This window comes from Talpa europaea (genome assembly GCF_964194135.1).
Source record: "Talpa europaea genome assembly, chromosome: 7".
Taxonomy (NCBI): Eukaryota; Metazoa; Chordata; class Mammalia; order Eulipotyphla; family Talpidae; genus Talpa; species Talpa europaea.
In genome coordinates, this window is record NC_140074.1 from 61,777,505 (window position 1) to 61,800,741 (window position 23,237).

Genomic DNA, 23,237 nt, shown 5'->3' on the forward strand with positions numbered 1-23,237 from the left:
CGCCACCAGGGAGGCCCAGGAAAACAATTTTTTTAAAAAATCTTAACAGATAATGAAATATTCTTTTACATACACTGTTTCTCTTCCTGATAGACACTCTTGATATCTTGGAATGTATGTAGAAAATAATCATTTGGAATCTTGCCATCCCTATCTTATTGACAGGAAGAAGCACAGGCTAGGGATGAAGGCCAGGATTGGGAGAAAAAATCACCTGAGTCTTTCTGCAACACAGCTCAGAGATATTTAGAGGCAAAATGCCAAGGAAAGCTTTAAACAGAAGCCTGATCTTCTCTCTAAAGGAACTTCCTTAAGGCAGGTATTTTTGTCTATTTTTTTTTTCAATTCCTTGATTCCCTAAGTCTAGAACAGTGGTACAAATGCAATAAATATTTTCTGGTAAAGATCAGCCCCTATTACAGCAATTGTTTCAGTTGCTCAGGTCAAAAGATTTGGAGCCATCCTGATCTTCCATCTCTTCCTGTAGATTGTGTTAGAAACTTTCCCTGTCTTACGCCCATTAGAGCATTCTCATTTCTTTTATCTAATGCTTTGGTTTTTAAAATATTTAAATTCATATTTTTGTTTTTGGTGTGAGGAGAATACATTTACTTAGCCAATTTGATAAGAAATTTCCCCCAAGTGATTTATTGAGAGAGCTCTTCTTTCCCTGTCATAATCTCTTCATTCTGTTTGAATTACTTGCCTCACTAATTTGGCTATTATATCTTTATTATATTTTTTCTTACCTGGTAAAGAAAGTCTAACATTCGTTAGACTAATGAGAGCTTTAAGATGCTTGTGGTTAACTCCAAAAATTCTCTTTTCCAATTGAGCTTGAGAGTTTATCATTAAAAATGTTCTAAGTAATTACTTTATCCAGCAATACCACTTCTAGGAATCTATCCCAAAGATACACTGGCCAAAGTGGATAGAAAGAGAAAGGATCAAGAATCAGCCCCAGTCATAGTGATCAGCCCTTGAAAACTGATCACAGTCTCCAAATAGTATTTCCAACTAAAAGGAACCAGGAATTTGTAAGGAAATTATGGATTTCAGACCTAGGACAAGAAATAGACAATATGAGCTTGGGGCATTGTATCATGAGAAAAAGCAAAGAAGCTATTCAAGGTTTTAAGGGTATGTCAAAGAGAAGCAGAAACCAGCCTTGGGCCAAATAAAGGATATATGCTGACATTTGCATTTAGTCCACACAGCAGGTAAAAAGCCCTACCTATAAACAAAGAATTGGGATGGACTGAAATATACACAGGTACACAACACACACACCTGGTTTTTTTTTTTTTTGTTTTTTTTTTTTAATTTTGTGGGACCCTTGCCGGTGGCCAGGGATCAAACTGGTGCTGCAGAGGCGGCGGCAGCCTCACAACCCAGCGCTCAACTGCTGCGCCACCAGGGGAGGCCCGCATACCTCCTTTTTTTCTTTTAGTAGTATCTCTGGGGAAAGCTCCAGTGATCTGTTAAGGATGGCACAAAGTGAGACATTTTATTTGTCTTTATAATTTTACATCAGTGTTCAAAGGGAACTCCTTGTTCTAGTGTAGCAAGTTGTTATTATGACCTCCTTGCTCTTTACTAAGTGAAAACTCTGAGTGTTCTACTCTGAATTCACAACCTAACCTCCAAGGACACTCCCCTAAACTTGTGTTTACTTTGATCCCTCTCTTCTATAAGACCATGGCAGTAAACTGTGAGACTTCTGATGGAAAGGAGAAGAGAGAAAAAAAAAATGGTATTCAGAATGGAATTCCTGCCAGTGTCGGCACAAAGAATATGTTCACATTTATTCAATGAGTGAATTAATGAATGAGAGGAGTAGATAAAGTCTATGATACTCTGTAGAGATACTTGAGTGAGTTGGTCTTTGAGTGATCAGTAGGAATGGACAGAAGTGTGTCTTGCATAGTTTTATACAAGAAAAGATGAAATTTTCTTGTTGTACCTTTACTGTCCTTCTGAAATGAACAAATAATATCTTGACTTAACTCTAGTCAATAACATTCCTTAATATCCAGGATAGGATTTAGCAGAGATTTCTGGCTGCCTCACTCAAGACACACAGCCCACTTTACGTTGCAATTCTCTTTAGTTCTTCTTGTAAGGAACTGATGGGTATTTACAGGAATCGTTATATCTGTTGGCAAGACAATATATTAAGCTTAAAATAGTAGAAGAAAAACAGGACTAGTAGTCCAAGCAAAGAATTACACAAGATCTGGTTTGGAATGTAGTTGAAAATACAGAGGGGTGAATGATTTACTGAAAATAATTTATCCCTTTCCCTAAATCCTGGTGGTTCATTGTACTTAATAAAAACATAATAAATTCAATAAAAACATTTTTCATTCCAGAGATATAAAAAGTAAATAGATCTGTGGTTATGTGTGTGGAATGTCAGAAGTCCAGCACTTGATTTTCTTTTTAGTGTCCCTAAAATAGTTTACATCATCTGCTATCCTTCATAAGGCATTTCAGAAATAGAATTTTTGGGTCCAGATTACTGAATGAGACAAACCCTGTGCTGGCAAAGGGAAACTCAACATGGGCTTTGTATGGCAAAAGGTTATCACCATCTGGATTATATCAAGCCTCTGATTAGCTTGTATAAATAGCTGGCAGGAAAGTAAGCGCCCCTTGTCCAGCAAGAGTCATTAGAATGATAAAAATGCAGAGTTGTGTAACATTGTTCTAAACCCCGAGATCCATCACTATTACACAAGACTGCAACTCCCTCTCCCCAAGTCAGGCCACTGGGGAACTGTTCTGAAAAATGGCGTTGCAAAAAAAGCGAGGTCATGACAAATCTCACGTGGGGACAATATTTGCTCTTGGGCTCTATGAATTAAACGACGTGCAAATTACCCATTGCAGCCACCCTTGACTGAAGATACTAACATGGGAAGCTCCTAAGCGATCTTTTAAAGAATTTTTTGTTATCAACTAATTCCTGGTGTGACTCTAGCAGTTACTCTCTTCCAGGAAGCAGAAAGTGAGCAAATATGTCAGTGTTTCAACTTACTTTCCAGAAAACTCTTTTCCTTATTAGAAGTATTAAGTACAAAGGAGACACCATAATCTACTTAGGCTATTTTCTTCATTCTCTTAATTATAAAAGTTTACTGAACTTTGTCAAGTTGTCAATATTTTTAATTTGCATTTAAAATACCCCAGTTCAAAAAAATGTTTATTGTTTTGTTTTTGAATACCATTTCTGGGAAAAGAAGTCATTCATCTGTTGGTTCATCATTTTCTGGACTTCACATATTTTATTCCTTTTTCACTTCTATCTCATCCATCCAACTTTGTTCTGAATTTGGTGGAAATGCCTTAAACTTTTTTCCACATCACCAGTTGGGTTTTACAGAGGATGCATTGCTTCCTTTTTACTTCTAATTAAGAATTAAGCCTGGCATTGCATTTAATTTCCTTGTTAAACTATCTTACACAGTTCTCTATTCACTTCAGCTTCACAGCCAGTTTTATTTTCATTCAAGTCTGTTGTTTATCTCATTTCTCATCTTCATTTCCCTGCCTTATTTACTTATGTTAAGTGCACACAACAAGTGCTTTCTAGGATTAGTTCTGTTTTTCATAGTGAATTCTTCTACTTCACCTGTATCTTACATTCTATATTTCATTTTGCAGAGTATTTTCAAAAAAGCCAAACAGGGATTTTTTTCTTTTTTTCCTAGTCGGATGATTTGTACAAAACAATAAACAACTGGGTAAAACAAGTGTTAGAATCCATGGCTACAAAATATGTTATTATTAGTGGAAATGACAATAAATACATACAATAAAGTAGGAATATTATAAAGTATAATAAAAATAATAAACATAACTGATTATGTTTATGATTGGTAAACAGGGTTAAAAATAAACCCTGAGCTGAGTCTGAAAAGAGTGTAGGTAGCACTGTCCCAAAGAACTTTCTGTGATGACTGACAGGTTGTACAGGAGCCTCTAGCAATATATGGCTATTGAATTGAAATGAGGATACTGCAAATGAGGCACTGAATTTATCATTTAATTTAATTTTAATTTAACTAAAGTTAAAAAACCACATCTGACTAGTAGCTACCACAGCGGGCAGTGCAGGTTAAGACAGCTATATCTTTTCTCCAAGGGGAAAAACCACACACACACAAACACACACACACACACAATTCCAGAGGAGGCCTATGAAAATATTCTGTAAAACCAGAGCTGCAAAATCAACCTGAAGATTTAGAAGGACTCATAATTTAATACTGAAATAGACACAATGGAATGGTGCTTGCATCACCAGCATTTAGAAGTCATAGTTTCTCTGAATACAAGAACTGAAAGTCCAGAAAGAGAACAGGCTCAGATAAAAACAGAGCTTGTAGGAGAAGGATTTGATTAGGAAATAATTAAAGGAAACTCAAAATGCCATGAAAGACCTAGAAATCTGCATTGGTGATAGTGAAATTAAACTGCAGAAAATAGAAAGATAAAGAATTTCATTAAGATTACTAATTTAATAAATTATAGAGCAATCATGTAATAATAATAATGAATAATCCCAAACATAACAATAATAATGAATTATCCCAAACATAAAAAGTAGGTACCAAAATGTCAATGATTTTATTATACAAGCATTCACATGTGTGTTAATGTACATGTATGTAAGAATGTGCATGCATATATGTGTGTGTGCATGTGTGAACATAACTGACATTATATACATCAAAATGTTGACTGCCTCCTAGTAGCATACTTAGGGGCTTTATTTATGCTATGTTATAGGAGCATATCATTTCTCCTTTTCTCTACTCCCTTGTAGAATGTCATGTGATCTCAGAATGTTGTATCTCAAGAATGGGCTAATGATCCCTATATTCAAGACTCAGCCTCCCAATGTGAAGGGCCGGTAGTCCAGCGGACCACTCTTCCTGAATATCATAGCACCACAGACCTCCTCTCAAATCAACATACCCTCAACCATGCACAAATAAGGGTTCCCTCCTCTAGTTTTCAAAATATATTAAATATGGTATCAATATCCCATTTTACACATCTGCAATCTAGGAGTAATCTGGCTTCCTTCTGATCCACCAACCCCAGTAACCATCTAGCCAGACAAAGCACCTCTGACTTAGCAACATACTTCATAACGCAATTGACTATTCTTGGTTCACATACTTCTCTCTGGATGGTTGAAAAACAAAATTTGTCTTAAGCATCTCTAGGTCAAGGTGATCTTCTATCAAATTCATTGTCTTACCTGCCACCAGAGTTATCTTTTGGAAATGCTAAATCCAATCATGTCTTAAAACTTCCATTATCTTCCCTCTGTCTAGAAACTGAAGTCTACATTTCTTTACATGACATTTTAGGATCCCTTCCCAAGTGATACTTCTAGTCACATCCCTTATCCATCGCTGTCTGCTATATATACTTCCTTCACCCACCTCTTACACCGTATGTTTGTTACAGCAGACAATTTGGGGATATGGGGATATTCCATGCTTTCCTAATGGCTGCTCAGCTGGGAAATTTGTAACAACCCTTTCTCATCTCCCAATATGTTTACCTCTACTTCTACCAGTTCTTCAAAACCCAGATCAAATTTCATTTCCTCTTTGAAAGTTTCCCAAACTTCTGATGTACAGAAAACATTAAATCCACCTCAATGTTACCACCACATCCCTTCATTTTAACCTCATAATAATTATAGTTAGTGATTATATATCTGGCTATATTCCAAAGTAGACCACAAGGTGCTCCATGGCAAGTATTGACTCATCTTCTCATTCATTTGTTAATTAAAAATAACTATGAAATGAGTGGATAAAAGAATAAACAGGGCCTCCCCGGTGGTACAGTGGTTGAGCACTGGGTTGCGAAGCTGCCCGCAACCACTGCAGCACCGGTTTGATCCCTGACCGCCGGGTGAGGGTCCCACATGGCATGCAGACCTCTCCTGCCATGACCGCTGCTCCCCTCAGCAGTGTGTTTCATCAGTCTGCCTGTTCTGTTCCCCGCTCTGGCTCTGGTGAATTCTCTCACCCTCTCACGCTTCTGACTGTACCCAGTGCTTGTATAAATAAATAAGTAAATAAATCTTAAAAAAATAAAAGAATAAACAATTTTAATAATTTACTTAGTTTTCACTATCCATAAGTCCAACATGCAGAATAAATGAATAAATTCTAGGCCAAATTTGATATTACAGTAAATCCTATCTTGCAATTGTGAAATGGAAAACTGGAATAAATGTTATATTTAAATTTATTTTACAAAGTCTGTATTGGGTCTTTATTATATACCACACACTGAGGTAGGGGTTTTTATTTAAAGTATTTAATGATACAATAGAAGTATCAATAAAAACAAACCAAAAGTAAAATGGCAAAAGTATAATATCTATGGATAGTTATATTTAGTATGACTCATTATTATAAGCATTTACTCAGATTTCATAGACTGAAATTCTAGAAAGAAAAAAAAATGTTGGCTCAAATGACCTTTAGGCTATTTATTACAGTCTAGCCAAATCGCAGACGAACCAGAGGGTCAAAAAGGAACTTAATCTCAGATTTATGGTTGTAGAGTTTTTCCGCCCACATACATGCTTTAGTTATTAAACATGGATGCAAATCATTTTGAAATGGACCCAGAGGGGCAGTTCATCAAATTGGGAAATGGTATGCACAGCAGTTCATGAATAGCAGACTTAAAGTCAGACTATTAAAAAAAAAAAAAAGAATGAAACGCATAAAAGACAAAACAAATTTCTAATAATGCCAAACTCCACCATGCATTCTATAAACACACTAGGGAAGGAAAATTTGGATAGCAAAAAGGAAAGTCATCAGAATCCAAAAGAAAACAAGAGGGCTAAATGACTTATCACTCAAGCAACTTGCTAGTTTACCACGTGATAATAAAATAAAATTGAACTCTGTTGTTATTTTTGTTACCAATAAATCTGCAGTGATTTCATGGCATGTTAACAATGCCTACATAATATCACCGAGTAACTGTTAGCCTATAATGTCAAAGATATTATAGAATTTATTCATGTATCACATGAGGTCAAAATAGAAAGATAAACTCAAATGATAATTGGACATCAGTTTATGATTTTAAAAATAACTGTTAACTGTTTTGTTCTGTATTTTAGTTTGTATAAATGACCACATCGATTACCATTACGGAACAAAAGGCCCTGCGTTTAACATCTTAAAACAACTGAAATTAAATTCCAAATAATTTAGGGCTCAGTTTGCATATACTTCACCATCATATATTTAAATTACAATTAGTCACTACAGTAATATTTACACACATCATTCAAAGGTGTTGACTTATTTTTACTTTTTAATCGAAATATAATTTTTCTCAATATTAAACTTTTTAATAACTGGAAAACTTAACTATGTAATGTCTGTCAAATACTGAGCTCATTGCTTTTCCTTCTTTTTCTTTTTTTAATTAAAAAAAATGATGTTAATGGAGGTAATGTTAGCTTACCATATATGTTTTAGAAGTATAGGTTCACAATGCTAAAAAAAAATGTATGTTATTACACCATGCCCACCACGAAAGCACCAATAATCCTCCACCATAATCCACTGGGTCCCCACCCCTCCTTTTTATTAAAGTAACATTGGTTTACAACATTGTATAGATCTCACGTATATATCATTATAAACCAACATCTGTATATACTATGTTATGTTCTCCATGAAAGGTCTCATTTCTATCTTTCATCATATACACATTACTGAATCAAACTGCCAAGGGCCAACAATGTAAAACTAAAATTATTTTGAGCTAATATAGTCTTCGGTAGTTTAAACAAGTCTTATAACTTAATTACGTATTTGCACTTAGAACAGTGACAGAATTGTTAAAATATGCTTTGGATACATAAATGAACCTAGTTAATTACCCAAGGTACTTGAAGAAAGAAATGTCTGCTCAAGAATTCTCAAGTTACAGTGAATACCACTGGCCGGGTCCTGTGAAGAGCTCAAGTGAAATAAGATGAGCTCTCTGTCCTCAATGAGCAAGGGAGAAAGTCCGGCATCCCCTAGACAGTGCCAGGAAGGAGTCATGTACTATGTTCACCTATAATTTATGTATCTAATTAAATATTTCCCTACAGTATTCCCTCACACTTTGGGACAATATCGAGCAGATGAAAACAGATTACTCTGCAAAATTCCTGGGAAGAATTTTCAGGGACTTCATGCTGCCTACCAAATCCTCATGTTAGGTCTTATTCCTTGAAGAGATAAAGATTCATGAGTAGATAGTTGATTTGGCAGAGAAAGAAGAAATGTTTAAAAAGAGAAAAAGTGAAAGGAAATAAAGAAAAAGTCAGTGGTACTTTGTGTGTTTGTGGTCCACTGTTGCTGATCCATGTGTTTGTTCTTTGAGGAAATTTTTTTTTGCGTGTGTGATCCTACTTTCAGTAGTCACCAAACAACTTCTTTCTACTGGATTTGTCTTGCTATATGGGCAATGAAGCGGCTCAAGTCCAGTTATTTTCCATTGTTCTCCTCCTCCATGGAAAAGTCACACTTCCAAATGTTGGAGTGAGGACTGTCCCTTGAACCACCCTCCACCCCGGCTTTCTACCTGTAATAGTAACTAGTGTCTATGCCTTCTCCTCCTCATCTCCCCACGTCCAACTGCCAGCATCTGTTTCTCCTTGAGGATTCCCTCTGGTGTCTGGAGACCATTCTTGCCACAAGTTGAAGAGAATGACAGAGAATTAATGCCCTCCAGGGAACAACCCTCCACAGGGACCAATGAGAGTAGGCCTATAAATGCCCCAGATCCCTCTTAGTCATGAGAATTCAGGCTTGAATTTTACATGCTTCCCAGAGCTCGCCAGTGGGATTAGGCACCCATTACCTTTGTTACCTTTGTTCTGTTGCTGCTCACCTTCCTGACCAACATCCCCACTCTCCTATCAATGTCAACTAGGATCACCTCCCAAATAAACTCTCAGGTTCTGCTTGTGGGAGACCCCAAACTGAGACATTAACTGTGTGTCTCCGTCCTTCTCCATGAAACAGGCACAGAGGAATCTCAAAGTTCCTGCGTAAGTCAATTTCCAAACAGTATATAGAATGCTGTTTCCCCTGCGCTTAGCGGCTGGAAGGGGAGCACTCCCTGAGGGACATGAGAGATGTGCCTGCTAAGTATTCACTCTGCCCTTCCCTGAAGTTCCGAGTGCCTGCTCTGTTTCCCTGTCTCAGTTGTCTGGGACATGAACTAGAGCTGGGTGCTGGGCAGGAGGTGGGGAGACTGATTTTTCTCATTGCAGTAACTGTGAACTCTGAGGGAATCCATCGTTCTCAATCGCTAGAAAACTCCAACATTAACTGCTTGAATTCATTACTTGGGGAGCAACACTGAAAAGCTGAGCACACATATTTTGAAGGAGACGTGGCTAAAGAGAGAGAAATTTTGGCTATAAACATACTATGAAGAACAAAAACTGCCTAATTACTGCTCGAATTGATTTCACATTCATCTGGAAAGGCAAAGCTTATAAAATAGGATTAAAATAAGTATTTATTTGCAGACACAACTTTATTGGTATACGTCAAAATGAGGGAGTCAAGTTGAAAGAGACGCCATTATCAAAAGACACTGTCAAGCCACATCTGAATGTGTCTGAAGCCTCTTCACCAACCCCAGCTGGCAAGCAGACTGCCTTTGACTGTGCAGGACAAAAATCACCATAAAAATAAAGCTTGTGAGCTGGAGAAGGAGAATTCATTGCAGGACCTGAGTTCTTTGATGAAGTGATTTCATTTGCATATGATAGCATCGGTGCATTACAGAATATCCCTCAGTCCTGAGAAAGTTCTGTGATGAGAATTACCAAAGGGAGACTGATAAGGAAGACTGATAGAGCAGAGGGTGGGTGACCCTCTCCATGTGTGATGAGCCAAATGGGGGCCACGTTCTCCTGACCTCAAAGCAAGATGAAACGAGTCCATTATTTCTACCATCTGCAGCCTCAACACCCTGCTCTATGTTAATACCCACAGGTTGCCAAGCAGTATATACCCACTACCATGTGTAGGCAGATTTTCATGTGAATCTGGATTTTCAATATCCAGAGGGATAGCAGGAGAGGGGAGAGAGAGCACTACTAGGAAAGGGTGGCAGGCTCACTGCTTTCAATGCAGCACAATTTTCCAATCTGGCTGGACTTGGCACTGGGCAACAAAAGATTAGAACTGTTTCATTACAATTTCCTGATAATGAGCTAAAGCATCATTTTCTCTTAAAGCAAAGCTGTGCTGTGGGGCAGAGTGGAAACTTCTTAGGAAAATTTAAACAGGAGCTGAGATTTTTAAAGATTTTTAGATTTGACCACTTCAAGCTATGCCTCCAGATGCCCCAAATATATGTCTTTGATCACCTGTACTTAGGTAAATAACATTTTACCTCTTAGTAAGTAATATATCATTATTTTTTCCAAATGCAGGAGGAATGGCTATATTTGCATAGACAGACTATAAATACTGTCACTAGAAAATTTTAATTCTAGCTTTTTTCTGAGTGCATATGTTTTATAAAATTGGATTTAAATACACAGCTTTATATACTGGTGGAACACACACACACACTGAGAGAGAATTTAGCCCATTTTATGATATTTGACCAATTTACTATGTCATTGAATTATCTTTAAAATATGATTTTATTGGCTAACCTACATCTCAGGATAGATTTTTTTTTTTTATTAAAGTTGGAATTTGGTATTTGCTTCTTAAAGATTCTATGTGAAGGTTAACAATGAGAATTACCCTTTGGTCTCCCTACCACTCCATTTCTCACTCCTTCCTTGGGAAGAAGAGCTTCCTTGGCCCCACTTCCTCCCCCACTCTTTGGTCTTTGGTGATCAGGAAGGGGCTTGGCTAAGTTTTACAGGAAGAGGTTCTATATGCCCAACACCGGCTGACCCTGGGGAGGCAAGTCATCCAAACAGTATTGGGGAGCTGTACACCTAAGTCACATTCTCCATTACCAGGAGACGAGGACTGTTGGACTCTACCTGTCAGCTCTGTTGTATTATAATTCCTTGATTAAGAACTCAGGAGAGATGAAGGTGTAATTGATTGAGCCCACCAAATCAGAGGCACATTACTGCTGAAAGTTGTCTATTTCAAGTAATGTGAGGATGAATACCCTTTTACAGGAATCTTTGTACGTATCTTGAGGTTTCTTTTTATGAAATTTTCTGATTGATAATTACTCAGTCGTAAGTTTTACTCTTGTAAGACTCTGAAAACATACTGACAAATTTACCATATTGCTCTGGAAACCCACTGCCAATGTTTTAAATATTTAGATGTATTGTGAATGTTCTATATTAAGACAAAAGAGCCTATTAAGAGGAAGATCTTGAAAACATAAGAAGGAAGAAATCCTTGCTGCAATTTCTACTCTGGCTGAGGGAAGAGATCCTTACCCTAGCATGTAAGGCTAAATATAGAAGTACATACATTTATAAGTGGGGTTGGTGAAAATCTGGGCTACTCCACATCACAGAAAGTTAGAAGTGGATTACTTTAACCACATACACATATATTTTAAATATCATCTTTGAAAAAGTTAAGTTATATTTTACATCAGCAGCCAGTATATTCTATATTCAGGTGCTGTAGATGAGTAATAAACAAGGGTATTGGAAGCATTTTGGAAGGAATTAAGAATATATTGTGGGCCTTCCTGGTGGTGCAAGGGGTTAAGCACAGCACTATGAAGCAATCCGCAGCCTCTGAAGCACGAGTTCGATCCCTGGCCGGCCAGGGAGCAACCTACATGGCGCAGCAGACCTCTCCTGTCTTGCCCGCTGCTCCTGTCAGAAGTGTATTTCAGTCAATCTGCCTGTTCTGTTCCCCACTCTGTCTCTGGTGGATCCTCTCACCTCCCACATCTCTGACCTGTGCTCCAGCTCTTGTATGCATAAATAAATAAATCTTTTTTTTTTAAAAAGAGAATATATTGAAGGTCTCCCTAGTGGCCTGGGGGTTAAATCTCAGTGTTATCACCACTATGGCCTGAGTTCAATTTCTGACCAGGGAGCTAACCCACATATGGTGCAGAAGACCTCTCCTGTGTCGCCTGCTGCTCCCCTCAGCAGTGTATTTCAGTAAAGACCGAGTGCTCCCCACTCTGTCTCTGGTGAATCTTCTCCCCCTCCACCACACCTCTGACCTACACCCCAGTTCTACCCAAAAATAAAAAAAAAGAAAATATTGCATCAAACTCATGTACCTCAAAATATATTTAATATAAACCCTAGCAATAAATTACAACTTGAAAAATATCCAACTTGTATTTTATTAAGTAAATGACTAAGTAAATTTACTAAATTAACTTTAGTTAGTAAATCTCAATCATGTAATTAGTTCTGTTAAGAACTTTATTTAAAATGTTTTTATTAATCTTTTAGAAAGCTATTTTGTCCTTGCTTTTGAATTATATCTATTCATATGACACAAGGCAGCGACCACTATTTCAACACACAGAGCAAACTGAATCTATTCTCAAGTTTATAGCTTTTTACACTTATAACTTGATAGAAACACATGCTCTGAATTCAAAAAAGTTGTATTGCTTAACTCTTACTTGCTTAACAAATAAAAGAGCAACTGTTTGGAGGAATTTATCAGAAAGATAACAAAGGAGAAAAATGCTTTAACATTTTTTTCATAAAGATTGATTTAAAAAAATGTACCAACTAATGTGTTACAAATTTAACTTTCTATCATTCATGTCAAGTGAAATACTATATAAACATTCATATGTTACAATAATTCTCAGCTTCTCCTACCCACAATTGGTCTCCAGACCAGAGCAGGTTACTGTGTATAAGCAGACTCTGCCAGAAATCCATTCTTCATATAGCCTGGGGAGATTTAGAGAACAGTCTTAAAAATCTATGGGAAAGGCAGAGATAATACAAAACAGGAAATTCCTTTTAATATAGAGGTCTCTTAACCTGACAGCTTACTTTACTAACGCCAAAGGAGAACCGTGCTTTCCTAAGAAAGGTTCATTTGGGTTTACCAAATTAAGAGTAAAATGCTAATTTTGTTTCATAGTATGCTCTGGGAAACTAATGTAGGAAGTTAAAAGAGGTAGAGTCCAGTATAAGGAATAAGGTGGTTTTTTTTTGTTTTTTTTTTTTTTTAAGGAAAGCCTGACTTCCTTCTTGAGCTGGGTCAGGGCAATGGCATTCGAAGATGAAATGGAGTGCGTTTCCAGACACACACTTTTCTTGATACAACAATATGGCAAAGACCACTCAGCACCAATCCTCTCACTCCGCTTCAGTAATAAAGCTCCATGAAACTCAGAGTAGTCATGAGACCAAGTTTCCCCAATGAGATGCATGTGCAAGTCTCGTGTAAATCACCACAGTCTCCTTAAAAGAGATGTGACTGTCTGCCCTTTTCTCCTTCCTGGGATCTGGAATAAGCCCTTGATGGTAGGAGCCCCAACAGCTATCTTATGCCTTGAGGTGACCTAAAGTTGGTGCATAGAAAAAATAGACACTGGACAACTGCCCTATTAACTCAGAATTTTCTGCTCAAGACAATTAGAGAGAAAAATAAATGTTTATCATGTATAAGCCAGTGCTGCCTTAGATTATTCTATGACATCCAATCAACCCTAGTCCTAGCTAATTCTTTGGGTTTAAAAGGAAGCATAGAAGACAAATTATATCAAGGTCTGCCAATGATTAGTTCATAGTAGGCTGGGATTAGCAAGTAAAGAAAAAATAAACTAGTGAATAAAATATATGCAAAGGCTAAATTAAGAATAAGTTTGAATTCTACGGTTCAGAATTATATCTGCCCTCTCTTCAAATGAAGAATTTTAGTCCTAATTTTACCTGGAAAACATATAAGATCTGGTTCTTTTGTATACATTGAAGACTCAAACATTCTGACATCCCAATGGAATTACTAAGGAAGTTCCTATATAAGACCAAGGCAATATGAGAATTGTTTAAAAATTAAAGAAGGGCAGAAAAGAGTACATTTCCAGGGGTATTGAAAAGGACTCAGTATCTAGAACAGTGAGCAATTCTTGACATCTAAAGCATGCTCTGAGTTTGGAACAGCTGGATTCACTGCAGAGTACATGATTTCCCATATAGGAAGAAAAGGAGAAACCAAACTTGCCTTATCCCTTAGCATCTGTATCATTAAAAAAGGTGATTATGGAGCTGGTGTACAAAAACACACAGTGTGTGGGTTCCTATGAGCTGCTGCTAGCTGGCCACTCATGGGCAACTGTGATCTATTTGCTATGTACAAATCACAGCAGAGAACTCCTTGACTGCCTATAGAGCACAGCCCGTATTGCAGGCCTGGGATGCCTAAGCTGTTCTTGACCTGATTACATGACTATCTCCATGATGTTCACAGGATAACTCTGCCTGTGATAACACAAATGTCACTTGACGTATGATCACAATGTCACCTTCCCTGTCCCTTGTGAAACTTTGTCCCCCATTCCTATCCCACCCTCCAGATTTATTCCTCATACCACTGCCACATGATCAGCTTTTACTAGCCTATATGCTTTCAATCAATGGCACAAGAACTTTTGCTCCAGTAGCAGAGTCTTGCCTTGCACACCTGCTCCATGTCTTCTGTGTCCCTCATTGCATTCCTGCTGCAAAGTGGCAACAAAGTTCCACTCGCAACAACAGTGGTCCTAATTTAATTCATTAGGGTTTTAATCTAGTGGCAGCATACCCATGTCCAGGTTTTATTAGAAAACTTAAAAGCAAATACTTTCTTCACATGAGGCTAAGAGAGCAGGTTACCTTCCAAGCAAAGGTATGCTTGTATACCAGTGTGGACAGATAATGAAGATGTTCCTTTCCTGAAGCTAGGAAGGAAGCTTCCTATTTATTCCTCTGGCAGCTAAAGCTCAGATTTTTGGCAAGACAGCACATTCCCCACCAGAGGATCATATTTCTGGAATTCTGGGACAATGAAGAAAGCAGAATTTTTTTTCAAAGGAAGCTTCATGCTATGTTTGCTTAACAGATATTTAGTCAAAGTGAAGTGAGAGTGAGGGGCTCTGATTTGATTTTGATGATGGGAAAGACTTAGGAGATCATCTTGCATTCACAGTGGAGCCAATCCCAAACACACAGTTTAGGAAAGGCGATTTACAAATAATGACAGGGAGAAAACCCAAAGAGAAAGGTCGTTATGAAATGATCATTCCCTGGAAAGGAAAAACTGAAGTGTTTTCCATTCATTTTGTAAAAATTAAGCTTTTTATGAAATTAAGTTTAAAGTGCTAAATCTTTCCTCCATTCTACTTATTGCATCTCTAGAAGGGTCTTTCCTAACTACAGATTTCACTGATGAGTGCGGAGGGCTGGTGCCTAAAAGATAAAGGTCTATACTAAGGTTTATCCCTCCAAATCAAGTGTGATAATGCAGTCCACACATGCACTCCCCATCAAGTGGCACTATTCTGATGCCAAATAAAAAATGAAGTAACACTGTTTGTTATTCTTTTCCTTTAGTAAATCATATGTGCTGGAAGATAACAGCAAAGTTCACATTGCCAAAGGGAATTTTATATCTATAGAATTTATAAAGGAGAGGGAAGTGTCTGAATTGGGAGGGCAACTGTATTCGTAGGCACATATCTACATACATGTTCATGTGTCCGTGTGTGTGTCTGTGTGTCTCTATGGTTGTATGCACATTCAGTTTCAAATGGAACAGTTTCAGAAAAAACTAATTTGGGGGGGAAAGGAATTAAAAACCTCAAAAAATGTCCCTATGATTTACAGTTTCACATAAAGTTCTGATCACAGTGTCTAATATTACCATTTTGCACACATGGGAATCTGACTTTCTCATTTCCATGATGAAGTGCATAAGTTTCATACTGAAACCCAAACTTACCATTCCCAAATTAACTCTGCAATGAAACACACCTGTGTGATCTCTATGCAACGAATTCCTATTCAAATCTCCACCGTTGCCATTTAAATATCGGTCATCTATCCATTCTCTTTAAATATCATATTTAATTATACTTAAGAATGCTCATCAGAGCCTTGGAAAAGTTACAATAAAGACATGTAGGTTTCCAGATTAGACAGGGACTGAGTCCAGCTGACCCTCTTCTGCACCTTTTCATAACCAAACCAAAATGAGAGAAGGAAAATAAAACCACAGGGAAGTTCAGTTAACATAAACTGCGGAGAAGTCTCTGCCTGTTCTGCTAGATTACAGATGGATCCAGACTAAAGAAAGGCTCTGGGAACCTTGCTGGCAATTCCACTTTCCAAGACAGGATGTAGTATTTGGAAGGAAAAAGTTGAAGACAGAGTAGGACTTGAGGCAAGGAGTGTGTACTTGACTCATTACCCATTTAACTGTTTTGGATCAACAGGACTCAGAGGCCCCCAGGCAAATCTGGCCAAATCAAACAGTGGCCGATATAGGGCAAGCTTATTCCTGCTGGTGTGGGCAGTGACATCAGGAATAAGGCCAGCCACTGAGACCTCCTGAGTACTTGGAGTGGAGGCCAACAGAGAACTGGGCTGCAAAACAGCCCAGCCTGAAGCAATGACTTCAATAAACAGACAGCATCTTTAAGGGGTTATTTCACCTCTTAAAGGCAAACTCTTCCCAAACTTCACAGAAAATGAAAAAACACAAATGAAAAATAATAGACTGACCAAATGATACCTGGTGTTTCCATCATCAAAATTAAAAGGCAAGAGAAACATGGAGAAAAAATATTTGCCCCAGAGTGGGAGAGTTCTATCAGCAGGAGTTAATACAATTAGGATATAAAGAGCATTTGCAAATTAATAGGAAAAAGATGATGCGCAAATAAAAAATCTCATAAGGATCCCAAAATATTTTAATGACTATTCAAAACAAGAGAGAGTTATATATAGCCAAGAACAAGGACATACAACATTAAATGGGACTCCATTTTTCACATAGAAAGTTGGAAAGAGTAGGAGGATGTTCAAATGATGCTGATACTAACCTGTGTCAGCTGCATCCTGGGTTGACCCAGGTGTGCAGGTGGGAATGCAATGTGGGACCAATACAGAACAACGTGGCACATGCAACCAAGGCCTTAAAAACAGGCATACTCTTTAATGCAGTAATGCCCACCACTTCAGGAACTGGCAGTAAGGAAATTACTAGATATGGGAAAAACTGACACACACAGTATTATTTGCAACAGCCTAAACATGTTACAGGTGATTACATAATGAAAATAAAGGCACATTCCACAATAGAATACCATGCACTCATGAAAAAAAGATAATGTAAAGGTGTATTTCTTGCTTTGAAAAGAAGGCCCAAAAGACGATGGAACAGAAAGCGAGTTATAAAAAGGAATGTACAATATGGTCCTTTGTTGGGTAAACATTATGTATGATATATGTAAAACATAGCTATTACCTTGACAACTGCAAGAAGTCAAGAAGAGTGCATAGCAAAAGAGTAGAGAATATTTTAGGGAATATTTTTAATAAATTTATTTTCTACAATAAATATGTTATCTGTAAGACAAAATGTATTTTAAAAGAAAAAAAAAAAAAGAATCCCAGAGATGAAAGAATCTAGATCCAAAAAAGATATTTAAAATATCCACAGTATTTCTATACTTAAAGAATAACTTCATTTGAAAAGATGCCATTCATGACAGCAATAACGAATATATTTAGGTCTGAAGTTGGAAAATACATGTAAGACTCTAATTTTTAAGAATCTACAAAACATAAAACTGTGGCATACCACAGTTTTGAATTGAAAGGAATATGATTATAAAAATGTAAATAATCCCCAAATTAATTCAATATTTTCTATACTTAAAAACAAATTCTGGCTGGCTTCCTTTGGAACGTATAAAAAGTGAACTAATTCAGACTAAGTAATAGATACATATGAATTAACTTTAAAAAGTACAGATTTTTTTAAAGGAGAATTTGCATTACAAGGTATTTGACTATATCATAAAGTTATAATAGTTAAATCATTTTAGCAAAGTTGAAAGATAATAGGTAACAGGATGGAATAGAAAACTAGGAAGAGATTAAATCTCATCAGTATTTAGTACTAAATAAAAGTGCCATTAATTAACTTGGAAAAGGACGGTTATTAAGCAAATAGTGCTGAGTTAACTATTAAAAATTAAAATTAGATGTTTTTGTCATAGCAGGCTTTAACATAAATTCCAGATGTATTAAATTGTTAAATGGAAAACTACTGTTGTGGCTTTTTTAATTTGGGAACTGAGAAGACCACTCTAAGAATAAAAGCAAATATAGATTCTTAAGGACAAAGTTTGATAGCTTTGAGTATATAAAAATTTAAACCATCCAACAACACTTCAATAACAAAAGTAAAAGATGGTAAACTAAAAAAAAAAAAAAAAAACTTTTGCAGCATATACTAAAAAAGAGGTAATGACTTATGATATCAAAAGTGTTTACAAATAATTAAGGGGGGAAGTTACCATAAATAAATTATGATCAGATAATTATCAAAGGAAAAACCCCAATCACCTAGTAAACATATAGGAAAATATTCACCGCCCATAGAATTAAAAATCTGAATTTGCCAAATGATATTTCTTCTCTATCAAGTTGGCAAAGATACTAAAAATAGCATATGATACTGGTGAACATGTTGCAAATTTATTGTGATAATCTGCTGGTAGGAATGTAAATTTATCTAAGCCCTTAAAGAGAATAAGGGGAAAGATACAATGGAGTTTGCAAAAGATCAAATCCTTTAATTCTGTAACTTTACAGAAATTCTTCCTAAAGAACTAATCAAAAGGGCCCACAAATATTTGTGTTTATTATAACTTAACAGAAGACCTAAACGTCCAACGATGAGTCATTGGAGGGATAAATTATGACTTCAGCATTCCGTGGAATAGTATGCAACTGATGTAAAGCATTTAAACTTGATATGAAAAATAGAGACTACAAAACAACAGAATGCCAATTTGGTTAGCTAGCTAGCTAGCTAGCTCTGAACACCAGGCAAATGTTCCACAACATGGTAACAGGGCCTTTTTAAGGATACTGGGATCCTTGTAATTTCCTCCTCATTTTTGTTTAATTCATTCCACAAACATTTCTCACATTCCTATAAGTTTCGCATTTCCCTTCCATCACATACGTACTACTTTATAATCAGGAAAAAAAAAGTTAAATTTTGTAAAACTTTGTCCTGTGTAACTGACTTCCTCTTCCAGATGCTAAACATCTTATAAAGAACTCCAAAAATAGCAAGGGCAATCATTGAAATGCATGTTCAGAGCCTATAAAAAATAACGTGAAGGGGAACTGGGTCCTACCTTTAGAGACACTTCATAAAACATAATCCCCTGCTGGGACAGCTTGGACATGGTCTCCCCGACAAGAGCGAATGTGGATAGGATCTTAAGGAGTCCTTCCTAAGAGGGCCCTCAAAGAAGACCACTTACAGCTCATAAAATCCATACTCCCCCGGGGACCCCTAACACAACAGGAACGGAGGGGGGGCTCTGTTTTTCTTGTGGGGACGCTGGACTGGGGGAGGTCACGGTTTGTCCAAGACTGACCTCGGGGTCAGAGCTGGGCAGGCAGGGGTGGGTGGGGACGACCCGGGGGTGGGGTGGGGGTGTCGCGGGCCGGGGTCTGGGAGGGGCGGGCGCCTTACCGCGGCTTGCTGGAAGGCGCCCTTGGTGTAGGTGCCGCCGCCGCGGTAGGTGATGGCCGGGATCTCGCGGCTGAGCAGCGCGCACTTGTGCTGGTGCGCGCGGCGGGAGGAGATGTAGTCGACGCGCGGCACCACGTTGTTCTTGGACGAGAAGGTCACGATGGCCACGCGCGTGGCGGTGGGCACCACGGGGAAGTCGGACAGCAGCTTGCGGACGAACTTGAGCTCGCTGAGGAAGTTGGCTTGGCCCACGCTGGACGACTCGTCCACTAGGAAGACGAGCTCCAGGCGCTCGCTGAGCTCCCGCAGGCGCCGCACGCGCGCCCGGAACGCCTGGCCCAGCCGCTCCACTTTGCTCTCCGCGGCGTCCTCGTCGCCCGGCGCGAGCGGGGCGAGCAGCCGCCCGGGGGCCCCGGGCGCGGCCTCCGGGAAGAGGCGGAAGCTGAAATTGCGCGACGGGGACATCTGCTGAAAGGTCGCCCAGCCCGAGACGAGCGCCAGACCCCAGCAACAAAAGGCCAGGCGCGGCCACATGCTGGAGACGGAGCGGCCGCCCCGGGAGTCCGGGCGGCGGCCGGGCAGGCGGAGGGGCGAGCGCGGCGCGGGGCGGCCGCGAGCCTCAGCGCGCCTTCATCGAACCCTGGGGACGCGATCCGGTCCCGCTGGCAGCTCGGGGGCTCGGGAGGGAACGGCGCGCGCTCGCTCCCCTTCTCGCGCTGGTCCTTTTCCCTCCTCTCGCCTCCTCCTTTCTCCCTGAAGCCTATAAAATGTTTGAAGGAAAGGGGGCAGTCAAGAAAAATCTCCCGCTCGGTCTCCCTCTCCCTCCTCTGTGTGTGCGTCTCCCCTCGCCTTCCCCTATCTCTGCCCCTATCTCTCTCCTCCCCCTCTCCGTCTTCTCCCGGGATCAAGCCAAAGACTCGGAGATTCCATGACACCAGAACCCCGCGTCTGTCAGGCTGTCAACATTCCCGCAGCAAGCGCACCAGCGCCGAAACCCTGATTGATCCCATATGTCTGGCAGGAGCTGCAGAGGAATTCACTGGAGATGGATCCAGATACCGAGAGTGCCACAGTAATTGGAAACACTTTGTAGAGGAAAACACACGGACTGGCTAGGGAGTTGAAAGCATCCTTGGAGAACTGCTAGCTCACCTTTTGTGTCTCTTTTACCCCCGGCGGTGCCCCAAACCCTCCCTAAATAGGTGTTTATTTGACTTTCCTGGTGGACAGTTCGGATCAGTGGCGTGTGAGTGTGCAGACTCTTGAGAGCCCCCTCTGATCACAGCGTGTAGGGGCGGCACCTACCTCCATGCACCCCGTAGACACGCTATGTCACAGCACCTCTTTCGTGCATTTGTTTACTCGTTCTTTTGTTTATGCCTTCTTTGACTCAACCAGTATTTTTGAGCACTTGCTAAGCATCAGGATTATAGGGAAGAAATTGACTTGGATTCTGACCCCCGAGGAACTTACCAAACAACAATGAGGTGACCATTAATCAGATAGTCACACAAATAATATTTACAATTGCAGCTGACTGTGATAAATGCTAAGGAGATCTTAGGCTAATAGTCTTGACCTTGGGGAGCAAGGAAACCTCTGAGGATGTAAATTTGTGCTGAAATCTGAAGAATGAGTAGGGTCCTACATTCCCCTTGCATGTCCTTGCGGTCTATTTCAACAAGTGACCCTCGCGCCCCCTCCACAGAAGTCTCTATCCTTGGCTTTGAATGATACCTGATATGTAGCTTACTTTAAAACTCAAGTTGCTGACTACAAGTGGCTATTCCAAAGCAAGGTCCCAAAATGGATGGAGTAAAGAGGTAGAGAAGTGAGGTCCTAGATTAAAAGATGCCAGCTAGGAATCAGGTCCTCTGTGTAGATATGTCTCTGCCATTATATAAACCATCTGAGCCAAGTCACTTCAATCCTTGGCTTCAGTTTCCGCATCTATTTTGTGATGGAATTCAATGATCTCAGTTTCCTCTGTCTCTAATAGCAGATTATTTAGTTCCAACTTTAGTTAATGAAAGATAGCACATATTTAATGAGAGATTTCACCATATGTTGATTGAAATATTAGGGCTCTGGAGTCAGTTTGGGATAAAATCTTGGCTCTGCCATTAGCTGGCTGTTTGGCCTTGACATCATTCACTCATCTATAAAAGGAGTAATGTATTAAGGTTGAGCATTAAAATATAAGAAAGTAAAGTTCTTAAAACAGTGCTAAGTATGTACTTGATAAATGTCAATTGCTACTATTGCCATCTTTAATTATGAATACTATTCAAATCCCTATTTTTCTTATTATTGACCTTCTACTATGCGCCAGAATGTGAGATATTGAAGATTTAACAGTGAATAAGAGTCACTCTTAGTTCTCCCGAAGTTCAAAGGATATCAGAAGACCATAGATTTGCAAACAATCAACAAAGCAAAAAGAAGCAAGCAGGAGCAAAGGAGAATGGGGACTAAGGAGAAGGAGAAATCTTCCTGGAAAATGAACAAGACTTCATTTGAGCTAAGAGTTTTAAAAAAATGTTTTTCCAAATTTCATCTACTCTGTGTCATTTCAAACACACCATTAAGAGCTAACATTTGAAAGCCCTTATGTGCCAGATATAATAGCAGCTACTTTTATGCACTACCTCATGTGTTCCCCACAAAACCCCAGGAAGGTGGGCAATTGCTTTAGGACTTTATGGTTGTTAGCAACAGGCACTCAACTTCTCGTTTAAAAAAAAATGGAATTTCTAGACTCAGGGACAGCAGTAAAGCTGGTCTCAAAAAGGGTTAGGAAGTGAAATCAAGAACTGTCTATGTCTTCAATTTCCTCTCTTTCTGCTTCTTCTTCTTGTTAGATTTAGTCTGTCTTCAAATTTGTGGACTGAGAAGAACTCTTCCCCACAAACTAAAATTAAAAAAATTAACAAAAGCAATCACCACCATTACCTTAAAGCAGCACTCCACTGAAGCAGCTTGGCTTATTCATTCATCTCTTAACTCAGCACCCTGAGTAGATGAGACTTTATAATTATTCTAACGTAGGTCATGTGCTTACTGTGGCAGAAATTCCTAGTCACCTACTCACCACATCTGATCTTCTGTTCTTCAATTGCCATACATCATAGGTTGTCTAAAATAAGGACAATCTATCCAAGTAACCCTTGCAACTGAATATGGCCACATAACTAGGTTCTGAGTAATGATTTATGAGTGCTGAGTTTGTGCAACAGCTTCCAGAAAACTTTAAAAGCCACTATTTTTATCTGCTGTCTTTTCCTTTCATTCTTTAGTCCATGTTTCTGTTTAGAACATATAGTGTCAGGATTCTAACAATAATCTTGGACCATAAAAATATGGTCCCATTCTAGTGATGGACAAGTAATAAGCTGGAAAGGAACCTGGGTTGCCGCAGAGCAGACGTCAGAAGCAGGACCATGGTACCCACCTCAGGGTGCCTGTCTAACCTTTTGATATTGA

The 23,237-nt window shown here is 38.9% G+C and overlaps 1 protein-coding gene across 1 annotated transcript in view; it reads right to left on the reverse strand.

Annotated features, from left to right (window-relative positions):
- The window catches only part of SVEP1 (sushi, von Willebrand factor type A, EGF and pentraxin domain containing 1), a gene marked incomplete at its 5' end in the record, with an annotated part of 147,543 nt that extends 127,255 nt beyond the window's left edge, over positions 1–20,288 (reverse strand). The window contains one exon of the mRNA XM_084236795.1: positions 19,755–20,288. Coding sequence (XP_084092921.1) covers positions 19,755–20,288 — 534 coding nt within the window. The remainder of the gene's footprint in view (positions 1–19,754) is intronic.
- Positions 20,289–23,237: the final 2,949 nt, after the last annotated feature.